Source organism: Lissotriton vulgaris, unplaced genomic scaffold, assembly GCF_964263255.1.
Source record: "Lissotriton vulgaris unplaced genomic scaffold, aLisVul1.2 SCAFFOLD_1144, whole genome shotgun sequence".
NCBI classification, from domain to species: Eukaryota; Metazoa; Chordata; class Amphibia; order Caudata; family Salamandridae; genus Lissotriton; species Lissotriton vulgaris.
Window position 1 is genome coordinate 621,991 of NW_028243070.1, and position 24,026 is coordinate 646,016.

A 24,026-nucleotide genomic window follows, 5' to 3' on the forward strand; every position below is an offset into this window, starting at 1 on the left:
TAACATCAGTATCCTGGGGGTTCCAGAGCGCCTTGAGGGGCCGGATACTGATCTCTTTGTTGAGAATTTAATTCTGAAACATCTCCAGCCAAAACAACTATCTAACTTCTTCTCAATAGAGAGGGCACACAGAGTTCCGGGGGGCAGACCGAAGCCGGGCACCCCCCGCCCCATCATCACCTGGGTATTCAACTTTCGTGACCGTGATGTTATCCTTCAAACAGCACGAACGGCGCCACCCCTACGCCTTGAGAACGCTCAAATCCTACTCTTATCTGACTTCACCGTGAAAGTCCAGGCCCGTAGACGCAGTTTCCTTGAAGTCAAAAGGGCACTCCGTGCCAAAGACATAAAATACGCCATGCTGTTTCATGCTAAACTACGTGTGGAGTCGGAGGGCAAGACCTGGTTCTTTGTGTCCCCAGAGGAGGTCTGGGACTGGATAGAAGGATGGCGTCCATCGAAGACCGCTCCACCTCATCGCCGAGGTTCATTTGCACGTACTGATCCAAGTTCGCTCCTGGAAAGCCAGGACTTGTTCACCGACGGCACTCAAGGAGTCCAGTAACTTTTTAGGTTGTCCGTCTCTCTTCTGCTGTTATTCCAGGACCCTGGCCCGTGACCAGCCTTGTTTTGTTGAGGCCCTCTACCATAGACCATCCGGGGTCCGCTGGTTGGCGCCCACCCACAGTCTTCAAGTATCCTTTTCTGGTCCGGACATTATGGATCATCCAGGTTGTTTCCTTCTTTATTGTAATGTGTGAATGTCTTTGCTGATGTATTTTGTTCTTAAAGGTGCACTAGGCTCTGCTATCCTGTTCATCCAAAGCGAGGGCACCCATGTCTCTCCACTTACCGGGTCAATGTTTGGGAGGGTGACAGGCACTTTGCCTAGTTGGGGAGTGGATAGTTTCAAGTCTGCAGGCAGGGGGGCAGGGAGGGGGGAAGGGTTGGGAGGGAGGGGGGTTTTAAGGTGTTCTGTTTTGGTTTTCTTTTCCTTTTGTGTTTTCAGCAGAGTCTTTTCTTGTCACACTTCACTTCTCCTTCAAGGTCCAACTGTGGCGGGCTGGCCGCCTTGGGTATCACCTAGTCCCCGAGAGCACTGGAGACCGCCTGATCCTATACCCCATCTTGTCCCTAAAGACCGGTGGCCCGAACGGCCCTTTTTCCACTTCTCCGTCCACAGATCCCGCGTTATCCACCACCATGTCGCAGCCCATCTCTAGAACCCTCACGATACTGTCATGGAATGTTAACGGGTTGTTGCACAAAATAAACCGGGCATAGTCCTTCAATACTTACGGCGCCACTCCCCTGACATCGTCTTATTGCAGGAGATGCACTTAGTAGGCAACACTTGTCATGCTCTACAGCGAGGCGGATACAAACTACTGGTACACGCGGGGTTCACCTCTGGATCCCGTGGCATGGGGATTCTTGTTAAAAAGAACCTCGCACTTACTCACACGAAGACATGGGTGTGGAATTTTAGTTTGCGATCTGAACATCATCTGCGCCAGCTTGTCACCTATGTACTACGTGCACGGCAGCCATTTTAGGTCACCTATGTGCTACGTGCACGGCAGCCTTTTTAGATATCATGGTCTCCCTGTCCACGATCGATCGCCAGCGCGCCCCTCTGACCCAGCAAGCATCCTCCGCGCACCCTGGCTCCCCCTTTCCCCCCCCCTCATGAGCATAACCCTTCTGCATGACCCTGTCCTTGGGAGTCACGCCAGGGCCTGACCAACACCTCCTCTCCTCCCATGAATGCCCCTCTGTTGATAAACCTTCCCTCCGCACTGGTCTGTCCACACGGCATGAATACCACTCCTTTGATGACCCCTCACCCCGTGTCCAGCTGTCCACTCAGGTCCGAGGCCATTGCCTAAGCCGGGAGATATCATTTACTGCCCCTTATTGTATGAGGTCGCTCTCCTTCAAAGGACCCTCTATTGATCCAGGCCTCCCCACCCCCTGTGATATGATCAGGCGCACACATCCTAAGACTCGACGGAACACTTAGCTGCGTGATGACCCCCTCCTCTTATCAGCAGGTTGAGGACCTCTATTGTGAAGGTATATAGGGGTGGGATTGACACGAGGATCACGGGGATGTCTTTTCCTTTATGCCACAATGTTCTGATTGTAATAAAGAAAGGTCACATGCCATAAACCAGTGTATAAGAGGCCAGGCCTCCGAGAGGCTGTTAGAGCACCTCGAGACGATACCTTGTTGTCTGATCTGATGTGTTCTGCTCCGTCGGAATAAACTTCTGTTTTCCTGCCTTCTGGTCTCCGGCGCCTGCCTCATTGCTTGGTAATTTGAATGGTACAAGGGCGGTTAGCGCCGGGCAAATCTTGAGAAAGGTCCTAGCCCTACCTTTTTCCACAATTGGCGTCCCAAAGCGTGGGGCCCATCAGCGACACGTGGATCCAGTGGGAGAGGTCCCGATGACAGAGTGAACGACTGCAACGATCGGGAAGAGCTCGTGTCCGATAGACCCTCGTCTGACAGCCGATCATCCGACCTTCACTAGTTCTGAACAGACCTCTCTCGAGTGATCTACGGTCCTGACTGGGAACCATCAGGAGTGCCACGAACATCACGAAGGAGAGAGGACGATCGGGCGCTGGATCCAGAGGACAGGAAACCGTCCATGCGGTCCGGGTAAGGTCGTGTAAACACGACGAATTGAGAAAAGATTGTTTTTGTTTGGATAATACTAGTATTACGCTTTGTTGAAACCTCTGGAGATTCGCTGTCTGCAAACGGAGAAAACAACAGGCTCTCTCTTTGCAAACAGTGAAGGATAGGTAACGCAGACTTTTGTCCCCGTTGTAATCCGTCGTGCCTATCTTCCTCCCCCACTGTTTCCCGAACTGTCGTTCGTGGATTATTGTCTGGAGATTCTTTTTCTGCAAACAGGGAAGAACAAGGTCTCTCTTTGCAGGGAGAGAAAGAGTAGGTAACGATAACTTTTCGTGCCCACTTATTCTCCCCACTGAATTGTTTTGATTGACCGATCATTCGGTATTGGTTCATTTGAGGTATTCACCGCCGGCAAACAACGGAGAATAGAAAATATTCTGTCTAGTCTTTGCCCGCCGTGATAAGATAGGTAGTGCAGACTTTTGTCCCCGTTGTAATCCGTCATGCCTATCTTCTCCCCACTGGTTGGTAGCCTGTTTAGCCCGGACCGCTTATTAGAGATGAACCATCCAGCTCCACTGGAGGGCACCCCTAATAAGGACATGTTCACTAAGTATGGACTAGTCGCTATAGCTTACACTAAACTATGGCATAAATATACGAAAAAGAACCCTGAAAGTCAGTGGCCACTGATAGGTTCCTTTAATGAAAATAAAATAAGAACATTAGAAATAGCGCTCCAGAAGAATAAGACCACGCCCACTATGCTCGACAGTATCGGCATGTGGCGCAAAGAAACGGAACAACGAAAGAAAAGAGAAGAAGCAAAAATAGGGAAAGAATTATGAAAGGCAGCCCACCTAGCCGCAAAGCAACTAGAAGAGGAAATAAAAGAAAGAAAAGAAGCTACACAAAACCAAGAATCAGGGTCGACAGGCCAATGTCCTGTTAGGACCCCCTCTGCACTCTACCCTGAATTGCCCTCCAAACAACGGGCAAACGATGAGTTACTGCTAGGTCCCCCAATCATCTACATGCCCCCTCCGTATGCTCCCAGCCAACAAAGCCTGCAAGCCCCAAGTATGAGTGAAAGAGATCCTAGCGCTAGTGCACCGGCCCTCACGGCCTCCGCACCAGCCACATTAACAACTTCGTCAGGCGATCCCGAGGCTAGCAAACAATCACCAGCCAGACTAAATAGGTTGAGCAAAGATGAGCGGGATGGGATCGACAAAATAGCAAAGACTTTAGTAGAACGAAGGGAGAGCGAAGATTATACAATGAGCGTATATAATTCACATGCCGACAGCCACAGACGGCATTTCATCTTGCGATTCAGCTACTACACCCTGAACGCATATGAAGATAGGTATCAAAGTAAGGGTCCCGCTAAACTAACAACACTGTATAGGAGGATTGATGTTGGAGATGGGACTGAATGTGAGGCGACGGAACTCTTCATGCAGATGCTTGAGGTCTTCCGCCACCTCACGGAACAGAAACCAGAAGCCAAGGTCACAGTCCCTGAAACAACCTCGGTAGAAGTAGCCAATACTATGATGCCTATCAGAGAAGCGGCCCCTTACTGGATCCCGCCACGGGGCCAGGGAACAAGCGATGATATTAATAATGAAAATGCAAAAGGGAGGGTTGTGTACAATTGGATTTACCAACCATGGGACCGACAAGATATCCTAACCTTCAAACAAACCCTGCCCGATTTAAGAAAGAACCCGACGGCATTTTATACCGAATTAGGCACAGCCTTGGGTTCGACAATAATGACTTTAGCAGACATTGACTTGTTCTTTGGGTTATGCCTGCCAGCTGACGTGTGGAAGCAAATCCGGAAGGCTGACCACACGGATCTGTTTGGACATACCTGGGACCAACTCGGTAAACTAGATGGACAAAGAGAGCCTGGAAGGAAACCAGTAAAAGACATACTGGAACTCCCAGATAAACTAGTTCAGAAGTTAAAAACACTGGTCCCGGAAAGAAAGGTAGACTGGTCGATAGTCACGGACTGTCGACAGAAACCCCAGGAAGATGTGTCAGAATACTTCTCCCGATTCGAGACAGTGTTCTCCGACTACAGTGGCCAAGACATGACCACCGCAACCGGACAGCACCTGTTTGTACAAAATTATGTAAAGGGCCTAACACAAGAAGTCTCCCAAAAACTGCAGACGAGTGAGAGTAGTTGGGGGGCCTCCAAACCCGCAGCTATCCTTCAGATGGTTCAGTATTACGAGCACCAAAAGAATGAGAATGATAGGGCGTCCGAGAAAAAGAAGAAAGATTTAAAGGAAAGGGTAATGATAGCCCAGATACAGGGTATAGCGGTAGGACGGGAACACCAAAGGGGGAACTACCAATCAACCACCCCCAGAGATCTACCTCCTGAAGATCACACCCCAACATCCCACACTGGACGTAGAGACATTAGCAATGACCAATGCGCCTTCTGCAAAGGGTTCGGCCATTGGAAATCCCAGTGTCCAGTTTTGCTAGAAGTGAATAGAAATAGGGACTCCAGGGATGTGGCAGGTGGTCCGAGAAATAGAGTACAAGGACGAGGGAGCACCAACGACACCAGCAATGACAGATCAGGGAGACTGAACACATTTGACCGTCCCCGACAGAACCAATATCAGCTGTCCGAAGGTGAAAATACCCCCGACTTTGCATAGGACTGCCAGGGGCAAGGGAGGGATCCAGTCGAGCTCTGTGTTGACCAGCAAGGTCCTTATGTCACCGCTAAGGTCCTGGGTACAGAGTCTCCATTCTTGGTAGACACTGGGGCGACACGTAGTGTGTTATCAAAACGACTGATTCCAAGGGCACCCTTGTCTGGCTCACACATAACGTCGATAGGTTTCGATGGAACGCCCTCCACTAACCCCCTGTCCGTACCTATTACCTTTGACCTAGAAAACAACACTACTGACGCGACATTTCTGCTTTCCTCCAACTCCCCTGACGCCATCATGGGCATTGACTTACTGAAACATTTTCGAGCTACCATTAGGTGTTCCCCAGATGGAATACGAGTCATCCTGTACGACAACCCAGACTTGCCCAGATCCCGTCCCCCACGACACATGTGCTCCATAACTGACGCTGACATGTCCTTGCTTGACACCCTGCCTCCGTACCTATGGGCCAAAAATGACTCTGATGTGGGGCGAATGATGATTGATCCTATTCACATAACTGTACGACAGGACGCTATGCTCCCGAAACTTCCGCAATACCGGATATCGCCAGAGGGTGAGAAGGCACTGGTAGCGATCATTCAGTCTCTGGTAGATGCAGGAGTGGTTGAAGAGGTGGTTAGCAACGTCTGCAACAGCCCAATCCTACCTATTGTTAAGAAGCAAGGTGAAGGAGATGAGAAAGCGTACCGCTTCATCATCGACTTACGAGAGATTAACAAAGTGGTTGTACCCCAATATCCTGTAGTCTCTGATATCACCACCATTTTGACCCTCATCCCGTCCACTGCCACCACCTTCACTGTTATCGACCTTAAGAACGCGTTTTTCTCTATCCCCATCCATCCAGACAGCCGTTATCTCTTCGGCTTCACTTTAAAATCCCGCTCGTACCGATTTTGTAGAGCTCCCCAGGGGTACACTGAAAGTCCCAGCATTTACAGCCAGGCCCTCAAAAGACAGCTGGATGCCTTCCAGCTACCAGAGGGAGTGGTGTTGATCCAATATGTCGATGATATCCTTTTGGCGGCCGACACCACCCCACTTGCAACGACAGCCACCGTCCAACTCCTACACTTTCTTGCAGAAAATGGCCATAAAGTCTCCAAAAAGAAGTTACAGTTCTGCCAGCCACAAGTGACTTACCTAGGCCATCTCCTGTCCAAGGAAGGGAGGAAACTTACACCCGACCGAATCCAAACCATCCTAGACACCCCCATCCCAAAAACACAAAAGCAGGTCCGCTCTTTGGTTGGCCTAACCTCTTTTTGCAGACAGTGGTTGCCTAATTACAGCCTCATTGTGAAACCATTACTTGCCCTGCTGACCAAAGATGTCCCCTCCCTGCTTCCTTGGACCACTGAGTGTCAAGCCTCCTTTAAGGAATTACGGGATGCACTCTGCTCAGCGCCTGTCCTAGGAACCCCGGATTACTCCAAACCCTTCTCCCTCTTCACTCACGAAAGGGAGGGGTGTGCATTGTCTGTCCTAACTCAATCAATTGGTCCTAAGCAGCGCCCTTGTGCCTACTTCTCCGCCACTCTTGATCCTGTAGCCAGAGCTTTGCCTGCCTGCCTTCGAGCAGTAGCTGCCGCTGCTGTCTCTATCCGCCAGAGCGAAGGAATTGTACTTTCAAACTCCCTCACTGTGTTAGTACCCCATGCAGTCGACACCCTCTTGAACCAGACAAAGACCCAACACCTGACTAGCGCACGACTGACAGGGTACGAGTTGACTCTGCTTGCACCCCACATCACACTAAAGAGATGCACGACTTTGAATCCTGCCACATTACTGCCCCTGCCTGAAAATGACCCCGACATTCCTCCCATCCACGACTGTGTGACCCTCACGGACGAACAAACTAGGAGTAGGGTTGACCTCCGAGACACTGCTTTTCCTGACCCCGATGGAGAGCTATGGGTAGACGGCTCATGCATAAAACTCCCGGACGGCACCACTTCAGCTGCCTATGCAGTAACGACAGCCCGAACAGTAGTTGAGACAGCCTGCATCACACAACGATCTGCCCAGGCAGCAGAGCTGATAGCCCTCACCCGAGCATGCATCATAGCCGCAGGGACCACCGCGAACGTATATACGGACAGCCAGTATGCCTTCGGAGTGGTCCACCATTTTGGGCTCCTGTGGAGGGAGAGGGGATTCCTGACGTCCCACGGCACCCCGATCCTCCACGGAGATCTAGTCTCCGCTCTGATTGAAGCAGTTCTCCTCCCCAAACGATTAGCGGTGATCAAATGTCAGGCACACAAAAGGGTGACAGACTTAGTCGGACAAGGGAATGCATTGGCCGACATCACTGCACGAACCACAGCTGAGAATAGGACGGTGACACGCATGTACATGACCAGGTCACAAGCAGAAACATGGAGTGACACAAGGATAATGATCAGAGACATACAGTCGGCCAGCACCCCTCACGAGCTGACTAAGTGGGCAAGGGTGGGTTTGAAGGATGAGGAGGGCTGCTGGCGAACGAAGGATGCAAGCAAATGGTTGCTGCCCGACTCATATCTGATTCCCATACTGACAATGGCTCACTCCCCCGCACACATAGGATCTGCACCCATGATCGAACTCATTTCCAAAGTCTGGCACAACGACAAAATCCCTGACTCAGCCAGACGCCTAGTTCAGCAGTGCCTTATCTGTCTGCAACACAACCCCGGGAAAGGAACTGTAGTACCCCGGGGAGGGTTTGGGACCCCCAATCACCCCTTTGAGGTCCTTCAGATGGACTACATCCAACTAGAGAGATGCCAAAACCTGAAGTATGTACTAGTCATCGTATGTGCCTTCAGCAAATGGGTGGAGGCCTATCCAACCCGTGACAACACTGCCATGACTACTGCCAAAGTACTACTGAAGGAATTCTTCCCTCGCTATGGCCTTTGTCGAATTTTATGGAGCGACAATGGCCCCCACTTCATAGCTGAGGTTATCCAACTAATCCTAAAGGGGTTGGGGGTGAAGCAACGGTTTCATGCGGTCTTCCACCCCCAATCCGCCGGTCTAGTGGAACGCCATAATGCCACACTGAAGCTGAAACTGGCAAAAATAGTGGCCACCACTGGACTTAACTGGCCGGATGCCCTCCCACTGGCTTTGTTATCAATGCGCTCCACTCCCACCAAGCACCATTTGACCCCCTACGAGGTCGTGTTTGGGCGACCGATGAATCTCTGGACTGCTCCCAAACCGACCTCCATTCATGACGTCCCAGACGTCCTACTATCTGATTATTTGTGCAAGTTAACTAAAACGTTGTCTGTCATTCATCAACAGGTGCAGCAGGCCATCCCGATGCTTCCAGGGGCCCCGGCCACGACATCCAACCGGGAGATTTCGTGTTGATACGAAATTTCCAGCGAACCAAGAGTCTGGAACCTCGGTGGACGGGCCCCTGGCAAGTGCTGATCACCACCCGAACGGCACTCCGAGTGGAGGGGAAGAAGCACTGGCTGCATGCACATCATTGCCGGAAGGTCTCTGCGAACCTGGCCACGACAGAAAACGTCAGCGCCCAAGAAGAGCTCCTGAGCAAAGACCGACCGATATTGGACTGTTATCCCGATACTGAGGCACTCGAACTTGCAAAATTCTCTGATCCCACTGTGCCATCCAGAGAAGGGTATTTCCTGCGTCGAAAAGAGGGAGTTTCGGCTAAGTAGGCCACGGACTAAGTTGAATCTCAGAACGGTGACCTAAGCACAATTAAGGGTTACCGGGAGAGAAGTTAAACGAAGTCTGTGGTTCTGCCCACTACCGAGCCCCTTGAAGGTGATGGAAGCGCCAGATAAGAAGATGATGGAAGCGCCAGATAAGAAGATGATGGAAGCAACAGGAAATACCCAGTATAGAAATCCAAAGACTGACAACTTGCACAAATCAAAGACAATCGCACTCTTCATTGTCTTCCTCTTCTGCCTCCTCCTCATGACCTCCTTCTGGATTCTGGAGGAAAGCACACCGGCCCACAAGGCACTACTACCTACTGCACAACCGACACCCCTGAAAGAGCATCACCTAATCTCCCTGTCGCCTCAGCTCCGAGAAAGGCGCAGGGAATTCTGGAACAATTCCTTCGTGCAACTGTTGCACCAACACAACCTTGCTGCAAATGCTACAAACTGTTGGATCTGCGGGTTGCTCCCGCATGCCACTGGACACTCCATCCCCTTTATCCCTTCACCCTTCTCAGTTCACGGCTCTTGCCTCGCCTGGTTGATCCTCATGCAAGAGAGCCACAAGGACAACGCCACCTCCAGCCGGACAGTGTCACACTTCTACTCTGGGTTCTGGCTGAACAAAACAGGAAAGACCCCTGCTGCCCTGTGTCCTGCGCTCGCAGGCGCCACCTTCCTCAAAGACATTCCAGCCAAAGAACGAGTCGAAGTACAGGTGCTCCACAATCCAGCCAGAACCACCTTCACTCATCTGCAAAAACAAACTACCGCCACTCTGACTGTGGCCCTGTCTGTTATCAATGTCACAGGTCTCGTGTGTCTCGAAGGCCATGGAACGCAGCTGGTGGGTCACAGCGCCTGCCGAATCACCAGAACATTGGACTCAGCTGACCCCCCTTCCTTTGTTGCTTCTCCGAACATGTACTTTGTGTGTGGCACCAAAGCTTACACCTGGCTCCCGAAGGGTTGGAAGGGTATCTGTTACATCGCCTTCGTTCTTCCACCCACATATGTAGCCCCTGCCAACCATCACCGGCATAGGCGTGCAGACGACCTTGGACAAGCCGACTCCACCGGAGCACAGTTCCTGGATGCAGCAAAGGGTCTTGTTCCTCTGTGGGGCCCAATGGCAAACAGCCGTGCTATCCGACACCTGACCCAGGCAGTAGAAACAACGATCAACATCACGGCTGGCATCCTCGCCAACAACACTGCGGAGCTTCAGGCGGTCCGCCTTGTGACCCTTCAAAATCGTCTTGTCCTAGACGTGGTCCTAGCCGACCGAGGAGGAGCATGCCGCATCATCGGATCCAGCTGCTGCACCTACATGCCAGACAACTCGCCTTCAGTCTACAAAGCCATTGAACACCTCCACAGACTTTCCTCAGAGGTTCACCAAGAACAGGAAGGATGGTCGCTTGGGAGCTGGTTTTGGGACACTTTGAAGAATTGGGGCTGGAAGTTGTTTTCCTTCGTGCTGATACCTGTTGTGATATTATGTGGGTGTTGCCTAGGTATCCAATGTCTGCCACCTTTGTGCGGCCTTGTTTCTAACTGTATGTGCCCAAAGACTTTGGACTTCCGAAATGAGCACATGAGCCCCCTCTATGAAGTAGAAATACGTGGCCTTATGGGGATAAATCCAAACTGACAAGTTGGCGAGACATGTTAAAAGGGAGGACTGTGGAATTTTAGTTTGCGATCTGAACATCATCTGCGCCAGCTTGTCACCTATGTACTACGTGCACGGCAGCCATTTTAGGTCACCTATGTGCTACGTGCACGGCAGCCATTTTAGATATCATGGTCTCCCTGTCCACGATCGATCGCCAGCGCGCCCCTCTGACCCAGCAAGCATCCTCCGCGCACCCTGGCTCCCCCTTTCCCCCCCCCTCATGAGCATAACCCTTCTGCATGACCCTGTCCTTGGGAGTCACGCCAGCGCCTGACCAACACCTCCTCTCCTCCCATGAATGCCCCTCTGTTGATAAACCTTCCCTCCGCACTGGTCTGTCCACACGGCATGAATACCACTCCTTTGATGACCCCTCACCCCGTGTCCAGCTGTCCACTCAGGTCCGAGGCCATTGCCTAAGCCGGGAGATATCATTTACTGCCCCTTATTGTATGAGGTCGCTCTCCTTCAAAGGACCCTCTATTGATCCAGGCCTCCCCACCCCCTGTGATATGATCAGGCGCACACATCCTAAGACTCGACGGAACACTTAGCTGCGTGATGACCCCCTCCTCTTATCAGCAGGTTGAGGACCTCTATTGTGAAGGTATATGGGGGTGGGATTGACACGAGGATCACAGGGATGTCTTTTCCTTTATGCCACAATGTTCTGATTGTAATAAAGAAAGGTCACATGCCATAAACCAGTATATAAGAGGCCAGGCCTCCGAGAGGCTGTTAGAGCACCTCGAGACGATACCTTGTTGTCTGATCTGATGTGTTCTGCTCCGTCGGAATAAACTTCTGTTTTCCTGCCTTCTGGTCTCCGGCGCCTGCCTCATTGCTTGGTAATTTGAATGGTACAAGGGCGGTTAGCGCCGGGCAAATCTTGAGAAAGGTCCTAGCCCTACCTTTTTCCACATGGGCTGACCCTCTGGGCCGCCTTGCACTAGTGGAGGCCACTTGGGAGGGACGTCCTCTAAACATTATCTCTGTATACCTTCCACCGACCCTAGTTTGCGACTCCCTCAAGGAGCTAGGCGCCCGACTGCTCGGCCTCCCCACTGGCACACTCCTAATCGGGGGGGGATTTCAACATGACAATGTGTGACTAATTAGACCGCCGACCTAAACGCAGCTCTCATCGGCAGAATTCTGACCTGTCCGATTTCGCGCACGCTATGGGACTTGAGGACATTTGGCGTCATCACTATCCAGACACACCCTACTTCACACACTACTCTAATGCACACAACAGCATGTCCCGCATTGATTATTTATTCTGTCCCACCGCGGACATTGGACACTTCATTCGACCGAAAGGTCTTCCCCGCGGCCTCTCTGATCACTCATCCCTTAGTGTGGATCTAACTTATCACCGCCAATTTGTACGCGGTCCCATTATTATCAACCCCTGGCTCATGCAGATCTCGGACATCAAAGACAGCCTGAATGAGCGAACCAAATTTTATTTCGCGGAGAACGTCGGTTCGGTGGACTCCGCTGTCACGCTTTGGGAGGCATACCTAGCGGTTGTCAAGGGCGAGACACTGGCGCTTAAGATGGGGTACTTACGGAAACACAACAAACAGATCCTTCAGACCGAATCCGACCTACTTGGCCTCGAAACGTCCCACCTGCAGACACTGCTCGCTGTCTCCAAGCCCAGCAAATGGCCTACAAAGCGTTGGCACAGGAAAAGGCGCAAGCTCGATTGCTCCACACGCGCCACCGCGTGTATGAGTTCGGCGTCAGTGCGGGTAAGATGCTTGCATGCCTGGAACGGCGAGACCAAGGGTCCAGATGGGTGTCCTCCATAACAAGACCGGATGGGCTCAAGGTTGTGGACCCGCAAGACATAACAGAGGCCTTCGCTGACAACCTGGAACTCATTTATACCGCTGGCACGTGCTACACCTCAGAGGAGTCCAGACAACTTCTGGGTGAGATGCGCCTACCTACCATCTCAGACGCTGATAAGGAGGCCCTGGATGCCGACATTACGGCGGAGGAGCTCACTACGGCGCTCTTTGCCGTTAATTCCGGCAAGGCTATAGGCCCCAACGGGGTCCCCGTTGAATTCCTGAAGGTCATGGTCCCGGGAATTGTCCCCAACCTCAAAAACATGTTCGAAGAAAGCCGTGACTGTGGTACCCTACCGCTTGATCAACGACTAGCCTCCATTGCGGTTATCTTCAAGCCAAATAAGCCACCCACCGACTGCGGCTCTTACAGACTGATTTCCCTGATTAGTGCGGAGGCAAAAGTCCTGGTTAAGCTCCTGGCAAACCGCCTTCTTCTCGTGCTTCCCTCCCTCATACACGACGACCAGTCCAGTTTCCTCCCGGGCCGTTACACGGCACTAAATCTACGGCGGGTTAATAACGTCTTGAGTCGAAAATCTATCATACAACAAGACGCCCCCATTTTATCCCTTGATGCCACGATGGCGTTCGACTCGATCGAATGGCCCTATCTCTTTGAGGTCCTGCTTCGATTCGGCTTCGGGCCCAGCTTCATCAGCTGGGTGCAGCTCCTGTATACAGACCTACTGGGCCAAGTCTGGGTCAACAACCACACGTCTCGACGGTTTCGCCTTCACAGGGGCACCCGACAGGGATGCCCCCTGTCCCCACTGTTGTTCGCCCTTACCCTCGAACCCCTAGCCCACTGGGTCCGAACAGACGTCTCCATCAGAGGCCTCCAATGGAATGAAGAGATAACGGACAAGATTTCCCTCTATGCCAATGACATCCTGATATATGTAGCTTCCCCCCCGGTCCTCTATCAATAGCTTATTCCATGTTCTTACCAACTTTGGGAAATACTAGGGCTACTCTATCAATAAGACCAAATCAACATTGTGCATGCTACATGGCCCCCCGCCCCGTCTACCCCGGGGGTTTTCCATTGCAGTGGCTCCAGATGGATTTAAGTACCTCGGTATTTATGTCACGTCGGACCCCAAGGTGTTCCATGATCGCAACCTGTTGGGTCCCCTGCACAGACTGCACAGTGACGTGGCCCACTGACAGTCCCTCCCACTCTCCCTCCCTGGCAGGGCGGCCTTGTTTAAAATGCTGGCGCTCCCGCGTTTCCTGTACGCTCTGCAGAATTGTCCTTTTAATATCCCGGACTCTTATTTTAAGACTGTGGAGAGTGAAATCCGCCTTCTATTGTGGGATGGCGGGGCAGCCCGTATCGCCCTACGCAAACTCTTTTAAGGTTGGTACGACGGTGGCATTGCCTTACCTAATCTCTGCCTCTACTATTGGGCGTCACAGCTGGTTGCGGTCAATCATTGGATCCATGGTTCACCCCTGAATTCGGCCTTCCTCCTTGATAGATGCCAGACTGGACGGGAGGGCTGTCTGGGGGCCCTCTACAGTAAACCAACCAGGACTAGATATGTCGGACCCATGGCACATACCGTCGCAGTCTGGCATAGAGCCAACAAGAGTTTGGAGTGGTCAGACAAACTCACTAAGGCGACACCCTTATGGTCATCGCAACGCCTGGGTTCCCCCTGCTTTCTTCAGGGATTCGACAAATGGGACACAATAGGGATTTCGATGGTGGGAGACCTTGGGCATAGGGGTAAGCTATTGACATTTCCAGATCTTCAGACCAAACATTCCCTTGCATCGACAGCATCTTCCCGCTATCTGCAAATCAAACACGCCATCCTTGCCACCATCCCAGACCTCACATCCATCCCTGAGACTTCCCCCTTGGAGGACAGACTACTATCAGAACCCCTCCCTGCGAAAGCCATCTCCTACACTTACCGCAAGCTTGGTAACAATCTCCCCGATCCCTTCCAGACCCTGTGGAAGAAATGGGAGGGAGACCAGAGAATCAGCTATCTGTCACAGGTTCAGACTAATTCAACTGAAGGTTTTGCATAGAGCCTACATGTCCGCTCCTACACTGGCCAAAATTGGTAGACGCCCGATGCATTGTGTCTGCGAGGCTGCGGCTTACCTGGCACCTTTTATCACATCTTATAGGAGTGCCCAGTAGTGCAACACTTTTGGGGTGGAATAATCCGTAAAATGAGCAGTTCCCTGGGTAAGCCACTCCTACCGTTGCCAAAAGAATGCGTTCTTAACATATGGGGGGCCACAGACCTGAATGAACTAGAACTGCAGTGGGCGGCATTGGGTTTTCTACTAGCTAAATGCTCCATTGCGATGAGATGGGGCGCCCAAGAAAAACCGCTGGTGGTGGTCTGGATGGCCGAGATGGATCGTTGCATGATTGCTGAAAAGACAGTTTACAAAATAAGAGGCTGCCCTAAGAAATGGGACAAGAAATGGGGACATTGGAACAAGTATCGGGGTGAACTCTGCGAATCTCCGAAATCTGACCTAGCCATGGCCCGAGTTGGACCCCTGGGACGAATTGTATGCTAACTTTAATTTTTGCTTGATTGTACCTTGATTCAACTGTATCGCTCTGATTGTGATTGATTTCCTGACTCTGTTTTTCTTTTAATAAAATCTTATGTTAAAAAAAATATATATATATATATAATTTAGTCTATTCTCAATGTGACACTCCATTTATACCCACTAGCACCTATCCCTAATGACTATTTCATTAAGTAAAAAAAACTACAAAGGTCTTAACAAAGGCCCCATTTCATTTTTTTAAACTTTCTGTCTCCTCCATTAGTATCACACTTTTTGCGTAAATGTCATAACATTTGTGACTTGCTCAAAAACTTGAAAGCCTGCTTCCCACAACACCATGCGTTTGGAGTGCTGAACAATCTACTCTTATATACTGACTGTCTTAAAATCAGCAATTATCAATCTAATATTTTACCAACGGCCACTATTACAGGGCTATTGGTTAGAAAATCTATAAGCTCTAGTAGTGTCAGCTGCATCTAGGAGCACGGTTTCCTAAATCAGCTTAATTAGAAGGTTTTCCACTGACCTACCTTCATCTGACTCTTCTGGGATTCAACTTCCACCTTACCTCTATCAAAGAATTGGGAGCTCCCCTGTCCAACTGTCTCTTTCTACCAAAAACTGCTTGTGGCTGTTTCCATCCTGACCATGCTGTGTAACATTACTAGCAGGAATATGAACTGAATCCTTTTTTTATTTTTTATTTTTATTATTGCAAGAAGAACATCTTAATCAAGATTACATACAAAAAGAAAGAAAAATTTGGTTTCTCCTTTGACAGCTAGAGCAAAGAATAGACATATGAACTGAATCCTTGAAGTAGGAGGAAGAAGGGAAGTGGGATGTCCTGACGTGGAAGGAGGATTGAAAGTAGAAGGATTCATCTTTGGGGGGCAGAGAAGACTAAGGCTCGTGTTTTTTCCTGGGCTTGCCTTATCTCCGAGCTCTAGACTAGAGAATGGCTGCAAGGGGAATTCTTGTTTGACAATAGAAACCTCTCTTATTTCAGCAAGCTCCAGACATCCTGTTGTGCCCCCTCCTTCACTGCAGTCTCCCCCTGAAGATAATGTATTCACTAAGAGGAACCCCTCTAGAAATGATCTAACCTGCCCTTTAAGACTCTCTCTCAGCATCAAGGCACCTTTTACAAGGCATTATAACAGAGGGTGAGGAGACAGTTGCAGAGCACATCTTTGAGGTGGCTGTGTGTGCAGGGGCCTCTTTCTGTTTTGTCAAAAACTATGAATATGCTGGACGAGGTATGAGAAAGAGCAGAGTCTTTTGCACTGGTAGAAATGTTTTATGCTCCTCAGGATTATGAAAAAAAGAGACCCAAATCATTGACAACACAAGAGGCTCAGTAAAATTTGTAAAGGGTATCCAGCTATCTTAGTACTGTCCTTAGTCGTGAAGATAGAGCGAAGAGTAGGAATTTAAGAATTATTACTCTAAATCGTAAGGGATAGCTGTAGATGACTTTACTCACCCAACATGCCCCTATTTAATAAGGGATGGTTTTCAGTATTTGGAACTGCCGCTACCATACCATGGTGTACATATATCCAATTACTTTTTCTATATAAAGATATCTGAGCAATGTTCCAGCACTGGAGTTATGCTGGTTTAGCCATATGAAGAGCATCAAAATGAATTTTCTCACACATCCATGAAATGTGAGTTAAATGATCCATTAGTAATCGAATCTTGTTTGTTTTTTCTTTCCTGCACACTTGGTTTTAGTTTGCTTGTATTTTCTGTATGTTATGTTTCTTCTTTCTTTTCTTTATTACAGTTTCATCGACAATTCCATGTATATTTGAGGGACCATGTTATCCTTTATTGAATATATGTTTTCTATTGCAAGTATGGAGAAAATTAACTGAAAATCAATAAAGATATTGTAAAAAAAATAAAAATGACAGACACTATCTATAACCAACCATTCGGCGAGGAATCAAACTGTTTCTCAATACACTCCAAAAGTGCCAATATATTAAGTGGTTTGAAGATCATGTTCACAAACATGGATGTGCCGTGGTTAAGGCATTTTAATATGTGCAATCTGAAACGTGCAATACCTAGGCACAGGTATCTACCTGGTATAAACTGGGAGATCTCTGAGCATACAGTGCAAAGCACATGGAGATAGCATGAGCACATGAGGGCACTATGTTCCCCAAGTAACTACCTTAAGAAGGGGGACAAGGGGGGACCCAGGGAGAGCTTGGTGTGAGCCGGTCTTCCCCTGGGTATTTTTGCACAGTGGAAGGGGCCACAGGTGCAGATAGGGAGCTGTTAGGTAAGCGCGAGCTTCTGAGGGAGGCTATAAATAGGGGTTGGTCGGGCGGGAAAACACTCGCAACGGAGGGCGTCGGGAAGGTAATAATTTATTCATTGTCCCTCCAACCCACCCCCTTTTTATTTAGTTTTATTGGCAAGTATGCTAGATACAGATCTTATTTTGTACTTGAACTACAGTTAGAATTTCCGCCACTATAAGACAGGTATAGGTTTTTCAAGTAGATTATGTGGCGGGGTCTTTGTGGGGGGGGGGGGTGGACAGTCTCGAGCGGGCTTCTCCATCCCTCAAGGGGGGAGGGGGGAGTACAGGACATGGGGAAAGGGAAGGAAAATGATGGTGCTTTCTTTAACATGATTACTGTTCTTTCTGAGGATGCTCGATCACCATGGGGGTTATGTTTTTGAAGCTATGTTAAGCTAATTTGGGTATCGAATTATGATCAAACTGTTAATGCTGACTTACTTAAAGTATGATATGCACCTAAGTTCATGGTTCTGACAAAAAATAAACCACTGAGGGGCCATGTAACGATGAATGGGTCTAGCTTAGAACAGGTTGAAGTCATGACATACCTTGGTGTTACAATGGACTATAGGTTACGCTGGAAAGAGCAAATAGCGGCGCTCAGTTTGAAATTTGCTCGTTTGTCCGGGTGTTTAGTGAAGGAGCAACGGTGTTCTTTGACCAAAAGAGTTTTACCTGCGCTTAAAATTTATAGCGCCAAATTTAGCACAGCCATACTGTACGGGGCCGACATATGGGGGTGTGTGGATCTGGCTGTCCTGGACAGGATCCAGAATAAATTATTTCGGAATTTAGTCAGTCTTCCTCCCTCAACGCCAGCATTACCACTCATGATGGACATGGGCTTCTATTCTATTAAACATCAAGCCCATTATAGGATGGTGGCGTTATGGAGACGCATATGGTCTACCCCGGAACTTGCCATGTTTGCCCAGGAGATACAGGATGTAAGAGCGCAACAGGGGGCAGTTGAAATACCATGGTTTAAGTTAATCAGGAATACTCTTAGTGGAATGGGCCTTCCTTTGCTTTGGTCCGAGCCGGGCTCTCATATCTTTCCCTCAAAGAAAGATTTTAAACTTCTCTTCTGGTCCATGGTAAAAGAAGAACACGTTGCTCTTTCGGAGAAACCTAACCTGACAGGCCTGTTTTTGCTCTACAAAGTAGTCCCACACATAGAGATCTATTGGGATGTAATCCTTAAAAGTTTAGACAGGAAACTATACCATCAGTTTCGTATAGGTACACTGCCATTAAGGGCTTTTACTAGTGGTTGGCAGAAGTCGGAGTCCACTTCTTGTCCCTGTTGTACCGAAAGTAAAGAAACAATAGGTCATTTTGCATATTTAATTGAGTTTCTTAAACAAATCTTCTCCTTGTCTGTTTAAAAATTTTCATGATTTTGTCATATGGTTTGTATTACTATGTATGTATGTATGTATGTCTTTTATGAAGAAAATTCGAAATAAAGACGTTAAAAACTGAAACTGAAACTGATATGCACCTGTCTTAAAAAGCTTGCCTTTTTTGCTAAATAAAGAAATTGTGGGACGTGATTGTTTGTGCGAGCCTTTGTCAAAGGATTTCCTCTTATTCTCTATGGAAACAATGACTTTTTCAATAGTCAGGGTCTCCCAGATTTGTTTGCTCTTACTCTAACAGGCACATCAGAAAGTGGCATTGTGCATTTGAGAGATCGATATTGTTAAATATACTATGCAAAAGTGTGTTTAGCAGAAGGGTGGGGTGGTTGGGAATGGCAGAGCGCTTGTGCTTCTATTCTCTCCCAAACCTACAGAGTGAAGTGCTGACTAAACTTTCTTTATTGGCAGAGAATCCAGACACAGTCGACATAGGGATTTCAATGTTGGCATACATACCATCTTAGGCCAGGTATGTGTGTACATGTCATGCCTGGGGCCATGCGTCTGGTGATGTTTGCTAGTGCACTGGGACTGAAAGATGTTTGGAGGATGTAGACATTTACTATTCTGGGGAACATGGCACTTTAGATGATGCATTATATTCCATGCCAAAAAGTGACAAGTTTAATATTGAGGGATTTTGGGTCTGTTGCTTGAAGGTCAAACCATCTCTTTCTTGCTCTGAGGATTTTCTGATCACTCTCCCCTTCTCATTTATGTGGGATGAGGACATTAGGCAAGGACTGAGATTGGTGACTGCATGAGTGAGTGCTGCTGAATTAAGAGATCGCTGACCATTTGGACGTTACCTCCACCTACGTTGCTATCAAAAAGAATGAGGGGATCATCATAGTCACAGGTTGCCTTGTAGGAGGATGGTGTAGAGGCAAAACAAAATAAAAAAATAGGTCTTGCGGATTTGGAAACAATGGACCTCGGAATGGAAAAAAGCTTTGCAAATTCTCGTGACTCAGCTGGATGAGAGCTCTACACTGAAAGAGATCTACAGCGCAATTGGCCATTTGCTGTTGAGCAATAGGAAAGCCATAATGGTCTCTTGGCTGAGATATTCAAGCATTTCTCTGACTTTCTTAGTCCTAACTTTCAAGTTCATTCTTGGGCATTAGAACGGAGAGTAAGCTACCTGAGAAGATTTGAGAACATGCTTATTATCTTGATCCCCTAGGTGGGATACGCCTACCTGATATAATTCCTTCTGTCATCCCATTTCCCATCTGAATGTGGGAGCTAAAGTACCATGTACTACGCTGAGTGTTTTGGGAGATCTGGATTTACCAGGGGAAAAATTAACTGATTTGCGGATACTTCATTGCAGTGCAAACATTCTTGACACCAGTGATTGCTGTTTTCTTTTAACAGGGGAGCCGTCACATGCCCCCCCTCCCCTCCCCACTGTACCCACAGGCATCCTCCTATCTTCAACGGCAGCGCTGACTAATAAGGTGTTGAAGTGCAGGTGACGCAATGTCTGTTGGCAAAAAAATATGGCACAAAGCCTGCATACCAAACTAACCTTCTATGCTTTGGAGATGATGACTGCTCATAGAGAGAGACACATTGCTTGCGTTCCATAGTCCTTGACACTGCCATTTGGTAGAGAGAGATACACTGGTGCATGGTGACAGAGAAGTTTGTGTATTGAGAGTGATGGATGTCAGAGGAAATAGAAGAATGGATCTCCTTGATTGATGAACAGAAATGTTCTAGTAGAGAATAATGGGCCATATTTACAAGGAGCTATTTGCGTCGTAGGGCCATTTATTTGATGCTGCTATAGTTTTTTGGGTGCCAGATGTATAAAGTGACCCTTCCGGTTGGAATTAAGAGACTACATGAAACTGACTTCAGCCCTGAAGAAGTCACGGAGTAATCCCCTGTAACAGCGACGAAACACGTGTTGGCTAAGAAGTCTTAAGATCTTGAATTAAAGACATCTGAAAATACAAAGACAAGCATCATTGTGATATATTTATGCAACTTTATGTATTTACTTCTAAACGTGTGTGAGGATTTGTACATAATTGTATTTAGTTTATATTTACCCATGTAAAACGATATTATATTTGTAAAACGTCATTTTGAAACTTTATTTTCTCACTGTGGAGAAACCCCTTCACCTACTCTACCACCAATTTTAGGGCTGTTAGTTTCTTATTCCTAGCCTGGAAATTGATTTACTTATGTCCATGACCTATTGTGGAACATTTTTTGACTCCCCACAAACAAGTGACTTTCTGGGTTTTTCCTAATGTTCTTGGAATGCTAACTTGCTTCCACTGTAAGAAGAGGAACATGTCAGAGTATATCTTTTTAAAAGTGAAAAACGTCATTTTGTGGGCCACAATCACTTATTTACACTTGATCCCTGGGCAAGTGTGATAACTGTGATGGAGAGTGCCACCTACAGTACTGTGATCGGCAGAGGACACATCGTATTTCAAGAACAGAAAATTCAATCACTTTGTGATGGAATGGAGATCTGGTTGTCAGTCTAGGGGCACAAGGTGACACACACTGCATGCCAGGTGATGAGCACAGTGACCCAAAAGACTGGGAAATCTGGTTTATGTCAAAGTGATAAGCTGGTCTTAATGAAGGACGTTCTGCCAGCCTACGAGCATTGATTGGATCACGTTCTCTGTAACTTTGAGATTGGTGATCTCTGAATAGAGACTGAGATTGACTCTGGCGCGTTAGCCAGTTAGGAAAACTGAAGTCCTGCCCCAAGCAGTCGCCACAACAGTCAAGAGCTAAGCCTTTGGAGGGCCCGTCCTACCGAAGGGTAGGTTTACGGCTGAGTTGTTGGTGACTGGCAGATACCTTAGGTGACGCCGTATTCAGCTGTCGTCACCAGCGGTGTGTTAGGTAGGAAAGAATAGGAATATTGAAATAAATGTCTCTCCAAAGCTATCAAACTCCATGATATCCTGGTAGATGACAAGGACTGATTATCACATGGTGCACAGAGCATAAAAGGATTCCTGGTCACATTGCCATGCAGAAGGTCTGCGGTCATTGCCAGCCTCGCCTTCTCTATCCATTTAGGTACCAAATGGTGCCATCCAGGGGAATGGAATAAGTGAGGCATACTGAAATATGTAACAAAGTTCACCTGGAGTGGGGCATAACTATCATTAGTCAGAGGCCAAGACCTGCATCACAAGTGAGCAGTGTCTGGACAATTATTTATCAGACCCTATAAAATCTTACTCAACTGGGTAAGAATTTAAACCTTAAATTTCGCAGAGCACTGAAACCCTATTTAATGTAGGCTTCTAGGTTATTTAATGTTCGTATGCAGAAGGTATTGTTTGGCTAGCACCAGAACACCCAATGGGTAATCGCACACTTGATAAATCAATAAAATAAATTAATAGGATTGAATGGGTGTGATAAATACCAACCATCTTGTTCCCAATAACAGAAAATAAAATGTAGATTATGGTGCTTACCACCACACAGTTTGCATGTCTGGATAATCACTGGGCATTCTGCTCGAAATACATTTCAGCAGGTCAAATCTGTCAAAATGTATCCAGGTAAAACTGCTGGAATGTGGTGGGTGTTAATGCACTTATTGAAATTTGGAGTTTGGTTGACTAACAGTAGTTTCTGCACATACCAGAATTATTCAGGCACTCATAGTGAGGGCTTACGTATAAAGGGAGATCTGAATGAGTGTTTTGACTGTGGTTTATGAATTTCCAATATTGGCATGATATGTTTTTTCTTTTATTGCAGAGTGGTCTACAACAAAACAACACGAACAACATCCAATGCCCCAGGGGTTGACATAAGAGTACCTGGGTTTGGGAAGACGCATACTGTAGAATACCTGGACAAAGCCAAACTAGCAGGTACATTTCTATTAAATTTTTACTTAGAACATCTTCTTTTTTGTTTTTTTTCTCTAAAATAACGTAAGACAATGGATAGGTTACCAGAAGAAAAAAGCTTTCACTGGGAATAGTCAAAATCGTTTAATTCAGACATAACACTACTTAGGTATACAGGTCTTTTTTCCTAATGTGTGGCCTAAGTGAACAGCACCTTCTCCAGCACACTCTTGCTTCTTTTGCCACAGTCATGTTACACAGAAACTAGGAAACCTTTCTTGCAAGCTATACTTCTCATTAGCACCTGCCAAAAATCATTCTTTCCACTCTTGTTCTCATGTTTGGAAACTCCCTGGAAGTACACAATCCCTAAGAATCTTTCATTGTTATGAAATGTCACTGCCACAGCTCACAGATAGTATCATTGAGAACCTCTGGGGAAATTTCCCACCTTCTAATGCCTAATTTTCCCAAACAAAAACATCTTGGCAACATTCAAGCAGTTATCTTTCAATACTTTATCACATAATTTACTAAAGGGCAGATTTTTAAGTTTGTAGATGGAGTTTTGGCAGTCAGTGCGAAAGAGTAATTTACTCCGTCGCTTTGACTGCACCTACTTCTGGCAAATTCTGAATTGACCATCAACCTGGTGGTCATTTCTTAAAGCATCGCCAGGAACCACCGTCACAGCGGTTCCTGTCAGTGCTTTACGCAGTCTGCAGTACTGCTTCAATAAGCATGAAGGAGCCATAGGGTAAACTGTTTTCCTTTTAATTTTCTAAAAGAAAATCCCGAAGCGGAATTTCCTTTTTGAAATGAAAATAGAAAATGCTCCCCTTGCCATGGAAGACCTCTCCGTAGGTGAGGGAAGATTTTTGAGGTTTTCACTGCCCCTTACAGCCAAGGTTTTCCTGGTGCTGACAAGCAGTAAAAACTGACGTCTAATTCCACCCATATTAATTAGTTGGGAGGAATTAGAGGTCTGCCTCCAGCGGCCCTTACGCCATCAGGCTGTCGGAGAGGTTTAGTCATGGCAGAGACAGCTCAGTCTCAGCTGTGATTCAACCAAAGTTCTGCCTACATTTAAGATGGGCATGCAGACCACTGTCTTGGCAGTATGGCTACACCATTGTGATGGAGTATCCTTATTGCCAAGATATTTATCAAGCCCTAAGTGCCAATACTCAGAGCAATATTACTCTACATGTGTTCCCAGAGGTAATTATTACAGAAAAAAGAAAAACCA

At 47.7% G+C, this 24,026-nt stretch overlaps 1 protein-coding gene across 1 annotated transcript in view; it reads left to right on the plus strand.

The window, feature by feature from the left end:
- Positions 1-24,026, plus strand: part of LOC147668717 (phosphatidylcholine-sterol acyltransferase-like) — a 302,002-nt gene that overhangs the window by 246,398 nt on the left and 31,578 nt on the right. The window contains exon 3 of the mRNA XM_086948485.1: positions 22,683-22,798. Coding sequence (XP_086804611.1) covers positions 22,683-22,798 — 116 coding nt within the window. The remainder of the gene's footprint in view (positions 1-22,682; positions 22,799-24,026) is intronic.